The sequence below is a fragment of the Engraulis encrasicolus genome, chromosome 5 (genome assembly GCF_034702125.1).
Source record: "Engraulis encrasicolus isolate BLACKSEA-1 chromosome 5, IST_EnEncr_1.0, whole genome shotgun sequence".
Taxonomy (NCBI): domain Eukaryota; kingdom Metazoa; phylum Chordata; class Actinopteri; order Clupeiformes; family Engraulidae; genus Engraulis; species Engraulis encrasicolus.
In genome coordinates, this window is record NC_085861.1 from 8,015,992 (window position 1) to 8,025,991 (window position 10,000).

At 42.9% G+C, this 10,000-nt stretch overlaps 1 protein-coding gene and 1 long non-coding RNA gene across 2 annotated transcripts in view; one reads left to right on the forward strand and one right to left on the reverse strand.

The window, feature by feature from the left end:
• Nucleotides 1–4,272: 4,272 nt before the first annotated feature.
• LOC134448782 (uncharacterized) lies at nucleotides 4,273–8,828 on the forward strand. Its single transcript, XM_063198440.1, has 6 exons — nucleotides 4,273–4,366; nucleotides 4,716–4,792; nucleotides 5,301–5,478; nucleotides 5,809–6,010; nucleotides 6,779–7,333; nucleotides 8,767–8,828. Exons 1-6 carry the CDS (start codon nucleotides 4,346–4,348, stop codon nucleotides 8,826–8,828), a joined length of 1,095 nt encoding a protein of 364 aa, XP_063054510.1. The 5' UTR covers nucleotides 4,273–4,345.
• Nucleotides 8,829–8,886: 58 nt separating this feature from the next.
• LOC134448280 (uncharacterized) overlaps nucleotides 8,887–10,000 on the reverse strand; it is a 2,060-nt gene continuing 946 nt past the window's right edge. Inside the window, exons 2-3 of the long non-coding RNA XR_010034711.1 lie at nucleotides 9,931–10,000; nucleotides 8,887–9,446 (exon numbers count right to left, since the gene is read on the reverse strand). The exon at nucleotides 9,931–10,000 is cut by the window's right edge and continues 16 nt beyond it. This is a non-coding gene — a long non-coding RNA (uncharacterized LOC134448280). The remainder of the gene's footprint in view (nucleotides 9,447–9,930) is intronic.

Genomic DNA, 10,000 nt, shown 5'->3' on the forward strand with positions numbered 1-10,000 from the left:
CTGTCCGTCAATGCAAATCTCCATCCAAAGCTCTGTTTTAAGTCACAGGAGCCTAGTATATCTGCAAAAACAGTTCTTCTATTTTTTTGCACACACACACACACACACACACACACACACACACACACACACACACACACACACACACACACACACACACACACAGAGACACACACACACACACACATATAAACAAACAGCCACCTCAAGATTACAATATACACTACATCATGTTCATGAGGTTTTGCTGTGTGTGTGTGTGTGTGTGTGTGTGTGTGTGTGTGTGTGTGTGTGTGTGTGTGTGTGTGTGTGTGTGTGTGTGTGTGTGTGTGTGTGTGTGTGTGTGTGTGTGTGTGTGTGTGTGTACCTGTGTGCGTGCCTGTGTGTGTGAGTGATGGGGAGAGGGACAGATAGTCCTCTTATGTGAGAACTCACTCACAGCTTTTAGCACACACACACACACACACACACATACGCATGCACACACACGCACACACACGCACACGCACACACATTCACAAACACACACACACACACACACGCACGCACGCACGCACGCACGCACACACACACACACACACACACACACACACACACACACACACACACACAGGGACTGCTGAGAGTGGAGTGGAGTGTTGAGGAGTGCTGCTGGTTCATGAGTATTGGCATTTTACTGATCACCTATTGATCCCTCAGGCTGGCCAGACAGCCACACAGCACAGCCAGACAAGCAGCGCAGACCTCCCCATTAACCTCAAGTGTCTTGACAAAACACACACACACACACACACACACACACACACACACACACACACACACACACACACACACACACACACACGTACGCATGCACACACACGTACGCATGCACACACACACACGCACGCACGCACGCACACACACACACTCACAAACAAACAAACGCACACGCACACACTCACAGAGAAACACTCACACACACACTGCTGCACACATATGCACGTTTTGTTAAAAATGAAAGTTCGGGAGGAACGTAATGAAATTTGGCATGCCTAATTTACCACGCACATTCTATTCTCCGCTCAACTGTCATTTATCTGAATTAAGCGAGAAAAGATAGGAACGCCTTATGAGCCAACTGCATCTCACTCTCCGCTCTGTCATCATTCGATGGAATTTCAGCGCACTGACTTAACTATACAGCATTCTCTGCTCACCTGTCTCCAGTCAGAAATGTTCTTTCTCGCTCGCACCCACCACCTCCCCATTCACCTCCCTTCTGCCGCTCTATGATCGATACGTCAGGCGTCTTGCCTTATCCTCTCCAGTTCACCTTCCTCTGACCATATTCGGACAGGGGGTGTTTGCTCAGGCCTCTCACATATTTGTGGGTGCAGATACTGCCCTAGCTTTCAGTAGCACCCCATACTCCTGAGTAGCCTGAGTATCATCCTCCGTAGTGACCGCGCTAGCTCAATACTTTCGCTTGCTGACCACGGAGTCTGACCCTGCAGCCACCCCTGGCAGTTGGAAATTATCTCACTTAATGAGCTGCGCGTGCTGGGCGGGCCCTCATTTGATTGGGTGACCTGAGAGACCAACAGTCCAATAACGCTGCCCCATTTTTCACGTGACCTTGTTGTTTACATGAGTTAGAACGCCCCGCGAAATTCTCACATGGAGGGTGCTTAGCGCGACATTTCTCGTTGCACGGTGTCTTTTATTGCCCTTTTTGGGTCCAGTTCTCGAAGAATCGCCATGCAACAGCACGCAACAGTTCTTAGCACCTACCCGTTACGAAGAAGAGTGTGGGAGAAAATTCCCACTAAGACGGCAGAGAGATGGCGACCTCTGCATCGTGTTCGGCGAAAGTTCCTCGCCCTCCCAACTTTGCAGATTTTTGTCGTTTGTGCCCTACAAATCTTCGCGTGAATGGGACTCTGACAAATCTCAGAAAGATATTCGACCTACCGGATCCTAATCCTGATCCAGAGAAGCCAGTCGAAAAGTCCATCTTTGAGCGGCTTGCTGCTGTTGGTGTCATTTTGCGCAGAAGAAAAGATGCCTCCGAGAGGTTATGTTTGAAATGTCACAGATATATCAAGCGCGTGGAAGATACCCTAACACGTCTGCAAGAGTGGAAAGACGTGGATGACCGTGAGAGGCAGCCAACTGATCCACAGAAAACACCACAAAGAAACGAAAAGCGGACGAGAGAGCCGACCCCCTCCAAAACTCCGAGAGCGGTGAAAAAAAGGCTGGAGACGACCTCAAAGTCACCCGACCCGAAGCCACCAAAGGCACCGCCAAAGGCGCCTACTCAGAGAACCAGCGAAACCAAAGTAAGGGTTTTCCTTTTTTTAGTCTGGTTATGTAGGCCTATGCATTTGAAATATATAGCAAAGATCATGTGAATCTTTTTGTGTCTTGTTCTAGGACCAGTGTTGGGAAAGTTACTCAAAAACTGTAATGCATTACTGATTACATATTACTGTCTTTTCAAAATAATCCCTTACACTACAATATTACTATATTTAAAATGTAAGGCATTACATTACTATTGCATTACTTTAGTTACTTTCGCCAAAAGAACTGTAGGCCTAAATATGGATCTGGCAATTTATTACAGTGTAAATCAAGCTCATGACCCATTACTTTTTCACCTCCCACTCAGGAGGTGTTTTTGGCAGCATACACACTAAAAACTACCAGGTTCAGGAACAGCTTCTTTCTGACTCACCACACTGAATATCACTAAAATCCAAGTCATTGTAATGCAATTGTAACTTAAGCTATTTAACATTGTAACTAAGTAAATATTACAGATTTTTGCCATGTAATGCCTTACATAACTGCATTACAGCTAAAAGTAATGCATTACAGTAATTAATTACTTTTGTAATGCATTACCTCCCAACACTGTCTAGGACGAACAGGACACTGCACTTTTCATTTTTGTTGTCCATGTTGATTGGTATCAATGCTTATATCTATGCTACTTCATTTTTTAAATCTTGCCAATCATTTAACGTTACCGGTAGATCAGTATTTTGCATTTATTAGAAACATCTGTGCTCTTCCCTACCAAAACAGGAGTATTTGAAATGAAAATGTGCCATCATCACAGATGGAACAAATTAACATGTAGGGTGCTGTGTTATTCTAGATATCTTGTTTTCTAGTTTATGGAAAGATGTTTGTTTATTTGATTGTTGACCTTGTGCAATATGTATCCTTTCAGGTCACTGTGACTTATCGTTCAAGAGTGGAAAGACCTGACAACATTAAATGCAAAGGGGTAACAGCAAGCATTGTAGAAAACATTGCCAGAGGTGAATTTAAGACAGCAGCACGGATGATGTTCACTTGTGAGGGATTAGTAAAAGAGATAAAGGAGCAGTCACTGAACCTTTTGGAAGAAGAATGCACAAAACTGACAGCTATACAGAGTGACTTCATTTTAAGGAAAACCAGTGCGCAAGACTTGGAGAACTTCTCCTTCGATAAGTTCCAATCAGACCTGAAGCGATTGTCACCATTCTTTCTGTCCATCCTCAGTAAAGTAACTAAGAACTCCCGAAACCACATCTGTGCAAGTGCTGCAGTTGCCATACGTGGCCGGAACAGTCAGCTCTCTGCATTTTCGCACTACATAAACACAGTTCTGCAACATGGAGGGGCAAAAACTGCTGTATTTGCTCGGTTGTGTAAATTCGGAATATCTACTACACAGGACAATGCACGAGTGAAGCAGAGGGAGTTGGCCAGCACATGTGGGAAGGATTTACAAGCCATGAAGAGGAAGCTGGAAGCACATGCTGAACAAAAGTTGGATATACATACTGTCGGTGGGGACAGGGATACACATGCTGTCGGTGGGGAGGTGGATACACGTGCTGTCTGTGGGGAGATGTACAACCTATCTATAACAGCAGAAGATTTCAGTGATCTTGCAGTCGGCTTCCTGGCCCCTCCAATTGAACCTGAATGCACTCTACAATCTACTCCACCATCCACCCCACCACCACCACCACCACCAACTTACAGTATCATATTCGATAACCTGGACTTCTACAAACAGACACATCACCAGTCAGAAACAAACAGCAACAACTCTATCCACTGGACACATCATATTGCCGTACAAGACCGTGTCTCGACTCATCATCTTCCAAACAATGAACCCGTCAAACCACTTCCACTATTCCAAATTGGAGACTGTCTTCCCACCCCAGAGATTGAAGCTCACCTTCGTACCGAATTCATTATTCTCGGTAGCCGTATCCTGACCAAACACCTCCCTGCTCTAAAACAGTTTGCACCTGCTGTAATCTATCACATACCACACCAGTATTCTGAGACTATGACACAGCCATCAACTGAGGTGAGCTACATATAGTATAACTGGAATGTAGTAGTCTTGGATTTTTTTTCTGTCAATTATGCTATTCTCTACTAATGTCAAAAGCAAATTATTTATTTCAAACTTCATGCACATAAATGTGTTGAACAATTATTAAGTAAATATATAAGCTTTGCATCTTCCTGACCTCTAAATCTAATGTAAGTATCTGGGTACACTTTAGATCGTTATGAATTATAATTTGTAGACAATTGATAGTTTGTCATGTTTCTATGCCGTATATAATAACCTCTGGCCACTTGCTTACGCTGGGTATGTTCAATGGAGCATCAGCAACTACACACTCTGACAAATTCTTCCTTATTTTCAGTTTCCACTTGGGCTGCTGTTCAAGAATGAGAGTGTTACTTCAGATCTTGTGGATATCCTACAGCACATGCAGAGAGAGTAAGTGTTGTGCACACATACAGTATCAGTTTCTACAATTCTTACCTTACCTACAATTCTACGTTTGATCCATCTTCCAAGTCCAGGTGCACTTGCATAACTCTCAGCAGTCTTTGTATCCCTCCACCAATGCTTAAGCATGTCATATTTTATCTAAATTAAACCTTTTATTGTCCTTGGTGGATTGATTCAAACATGCAATGCTGTCGATTTGTTCACTTCCTTCCAATAATTTTAATGAAAATGGTCCTGTCCGATATCCAAGCAGATGTTTTCTCAGTTTGTTTTATATGGTTTGCTCAACCCTGATCCTTTATCTGCTTGGATATGAAGTCCTGAGCCTTGAACAGAATATATGTTGGCAAATACATGACATTAGTGATCGACTAATGGACATCATTCTCCTCTTCAGATAGAATCAATGGACAATACCCTATGTAGTATTGAAGGGAGACATGTACACAAGTAACAGTGTAGAAAATTAGCTTTTGGCTTGCTTTGTCTCCAGATACGTCCCAAGAACACCAACAGGTCTGCAGAGCATCTTCATCGGGGGTGACCGCCTGACTGAAGGCAACAGCAGATCCGTACAATGGGCCTTTGGGGAAGGCGAGACTCCTGAGGACAGGCTGGATGGATTACTCGCCAAATTTGAAGACTGGCATGCCTTCAGGATTCTCTTAGGGGTAACCTTTATAAACAATATTTTACTCCCATTACATTTTCCTTTGCAACCCCAAGACAGCAATATCTTTTGTATACTGAACATTTGAACAGGACAATTATTCTGACATTGTCCAAGTATTTTATTGTCCTACATGTAGCACTTCCAAATTGTCAAAATGGTTTTACATGTGAAATTATCAGATTCCTATTGTTCTCTCAATTACTTCTTCCATTCATTTCTCTGTTAGTGAAACTTGGCGCTGTAGGTACGACATGTGACAGTTATTTCACAGCATTAAAAGGACTGCCAATCATCACACTTAATATTCTTATGTTTATGGCCTTTGCAGGTACACTTCAAGATCTTCTGCACCGAGAGGTCAGCGCGGGACCATGGAACTTTATTCGCAAATATGAATACAGTCAAGTGTAGCAATGCTAAGAAGGGACCGCACCATGCCTTCAATGCGTACAAAGAGTTCGTCCGGAAGGACACGTCTGCCCTCTTCATTGCGGCGGCGATGGAGGTCTTTGGAATGGAAAATGTGGAAGGTGATTTATAAGATTTCTACATTAGATACACCGACATTGCATTATACAGCCTTACATGTCTTTTATGTTGACAACATAACCTTACAGCATACGTAGCAATCCATTCCTAGCTTTTGCAATTTGAGTTCCGTGCATTTTTATCGGTGCACAACTTGCATGTGCTTGCACATCCATCAGCCTTACTTAATTGTCTCACAAAGGAATAGAGCTGGAATTGGTACTCTACGCATCATCCCTCACTCAGCTTACAGGTGCATCACAGTAGGACAGACGTCAATGGAAAGGAGAGGCTGGAGCACACTGCAGCTAGTTTTTAAAGACTTTATTTGTGCACACACCCGACTAACGTTTCGGTGTTGCTACACCTTCTTCAGAGTCAATTTTGACTCTGAAGAAGGTGTAGCAACACCGAAACGTTAGTCGGGTGTGTGCACAAATAAAGTCTTTAAAAACTAGCTGCAGTGTGCTCCAGCCTCTCCTTTCCAAAGGAATAGAGCTGCAACATTTCAAGTCTGAAGTCACACACCATAGTCCAATGTTCTGTAAGAGGCTTTGTTATGACACTCTTAGGTGTATTAGCTACTGATCTTATGGACAATTTGTTGGTCCCTTTAGTTGCAGGGATGGATTTTGAATATGCAAATAGATCACAGTATCTACAAATATGACATAGTGTAATTATTTTTGAGAGGACTACATGTAAGACTACATGCCATTTTGCAGTAACATCTATAAAGCTATCGGTGCTTTTTCATTATGTCTTTTCAGATGTACCCAAGGATTTACCGCAGGACATCATGAGCATGACCAAACAGGAGCAGCGAACTTGGCTCCACGACAAAGTGGCCAAGGTTGTTGACAGGTTTGTCATCAACGCTGACATTGCCAACATTTTCCAGGGTGTAAGTCAGGCATCACAGCCCCAGCAAAGGGAGGAAATGAGCTGCCGGGAACCCGGGTGCCAGCGTACCTTTGTTTACCCAAAATGTCGGCTCAAACATGAGAGGAAAGATCATGGCCTAGACTTTGGGGAGGACACAAGCCACAAGGAAGAGCCCACTGCTAAGCCTCCCTCTTGTGACTACAAAAAAAATCACACGGAGGCAAGGCTTAGCTTTGGGCTCTTCCTTGAGGACATGCAAGATGCCGTCAGAGAGGGGGACGGGGAGCGGCTGATCCGACTGTATAGAGTCGCTTTGTTGTACTACAGAGCCTATGGGCGCACCCAGTATGCGTATAGCACCTTGCTTCTGCTGATTCATGTTTCGGCAGTGCTGTCACCAGCAAAAGCACATAGCCTGAAATGGAACAGGTTTTTCAATGGTAAGGGGGGAAAAGGAAAAAACATCCCATTGGACTTGCACCTCGAACATTTAAATAACTTACTGAAATCATTCTTGAAGGGAATGGGGCCGAATCTTACAGAGGCCGGCGCAGATAGGGTGAGTAAGTCTCTCGGATCCCTCAAGAAGATTTTGGATAATGCGGACAGAGAGCTTACAGTTGCCAGTCCCTCTGGCTACCACCACTGTGCGCCAGAAACTCCAGACATCCTTAAACTAGTGGAAGTTATCAGGAAGGCAGATCTCTTCAACTTCTCTGCCGACAGGGCATTTGGTGCCTTCCCAAACTTTGATAGAAATCTGCTAGCCCGCGTCAAGTATACCAACATGTGGGAGTGGATCATGGCCAAATTAAAGCTTTGGAACAAAAAATACCCGTAAGTATGGGTAAACAGTACCTACAACAATATGTATGTCTAGAAAAGAATGGGAAGGCACTAGATCAAAAAGTCGAATACCTGCCTATATGTAATGTGATGGCTGAGAGTTATTAATGATTATAGCATTTTTCAATGTTTGTAATGGAAAGAGGTCTCAACGTTGTATGCTTTAGCTTCAAAATGTACACAGTTGATATTGGAACACTGAGGAAATAGAAATAAACAAGACTGACACTGAAATAAAATGACACCTGTTTATTATAATCACTTTGTGTCTTTCTCTCTGTTCATAACAAGGATATGATCAACTTACACGCTGGTATTTGGTGTCATTTCATAATTTCTACAACTTATCAAATTGAAAAATCAAACATGATGGTGTTCATCAAAGAAAAATGAATTTTCCTAAGGTAGGAAATTGTCAAGGAGTCAAAGGTCACAGTCTCTATACCTTGTAGTAGTATTAGCTACTAGTCTATACCAGAGTAACTGTCTGGATCTATACCAGATGAACTGTCTAGATCAGAGTCACTGCCATACAATGAACTGACATCATTTTCGGTAACATTGTCATAGTCTTCAGGCCCATCAAAATACCCAGGATAATCCAGGTCTGGTTCATCAAAAGATTCCAAAACTGATGGCTCAACATACTCAATGTCTCCAAACACCTCATATATAATGCGGAGAATTTCCTTAGCATGTTCTCCATAGAAAACAGGGAGGTGTGTGACAATGTAAACATAGTCAAAGATGTGTGTACAATTCTCAACAACAGACTCTATCAATTCGTCACTAAAACCTGTACAGGCTTCAGAGTTGGTATACAGATGTGTAGTATTGAGCAGCAGGTAAGCTCGATACTCCTGCAGTAGTTCCCTGACCAGGATTCTATCCTCTGGGTCTACATCTCTGTATCTAGTTTGCAACCTGAAAATATTCATGAAGGATTCAGATGGTGGGAAGGGTATTTCACATGCTTCACCTGCACATTTGCATGTCCTGTGACAGTGTGTACAGCATCTGTGACCAGGTTCCACGCTCACAGTGCCATCTTCAAACGAGCCTTACGAATGCAGTCACTTGGACTTGTAGTCACCAAGCCCTTAACACCCTTGTCAACTTTTATTAGCTGTGTCCCATGATAGTACAGAACAGCATTAACATGTGACCCACTACGCCCAGCTCTACCAATTTGCTGGAGTACATCTTCTGCGTCCTCCGGTGGGCCGTACATAATGACATAAGAGACATTTGGGAAGTTCATCCCCATACTGAGAGCATTAGTTGCTAGTACAATTCTACAGTTGCCATTACCATTCAGTGATGAAACAACATATTTCTTGTATTTAGGCAGGGTGGAACTGTGGTACATTCCAATGAAACAGTTTTTTGTTCTTTCTTCGGGGTCCCTATCCACCCAGGCATCTGGTCCCAGCTCTGTATGCAGGTAACGATGCACTTTGCCTGTTGTTTTTACTGACCGACAGTAAATGATTATCTGTGGTGCAGCAACACCACCATCTTTTACCAGTTTAACTACCCAGTCAAGGCATTTCAGCTTATCGTTTGGCAGTCTTACAATACCTAGTCTAATGTTCTCTCTGTTTGGGGATACGTGTATTCTCCTTGCTCCCTGCATGTTTAGCATACTGATGACCCTCTCTCTAGATTGGGTGTCCGCTGAAGCTGTCAATGCCAGGATTGGAATGCCTGTAAAACAGTAACAAACATGTATCAATTGTGGAAACCTCCTACCACAGAACCCCTATTGGGTAAATGTACTAGTGTCATGCAGGTCAAACAGAAGTGTCTACATGTTCTAGAGCAATGATGTCTGTATGCAATGTAAATAATGTGACCTTTTCATTCAGTAGCAATCAATGTGTTTGTAAGATAGATTTTCCTTCTGTAAAATGTATACATTAGTTAAACTTTAAAGGTATAAGTGTAAGAACTCTGATGTGTTACTGTATTGTACATAATATGTGCACATCATGTGTTACAACCTGGAATAAATTCTATGCCTTCAGAAACTGGTTCCTCACATAATGTTACTGTTATGTATCTACTTTACCATTTTGAACATACACTGCTCTAGGACATTACTACTAGGTCATAGATAACATTGGTATAATCTAAAACATATGGAAGGACATATAGTTACAACATGTACATGTAGTTGTAATAATCTTACCTTCTTTCACAATTGACCGCAGTTCACCCAACCGACTGAAGCTTTCTCGAAAGGCAGGACTTCTCTCTTT

Coding starts and splice junctions, on each gene's coding strand:
- LOC134448782 (XM_063198440.1), top strand. CDS start 4,346: ATGACACAGCCATCAACTGAG. Junction 5,479..5,808: donor CCTTCAGGATTCTCTTAGGG/GTAACCTTTATA, acceptor TGGCCTTTGCAG/GTACACTTCAAGATCTTCTG. Junction 6,011..6,778: donor TGGAATGGAAAATGTGGAAG/GTGATTTATAAG, acceptor ATGTCTTTTCAG/ATGTACCCAAGGATTTACCG.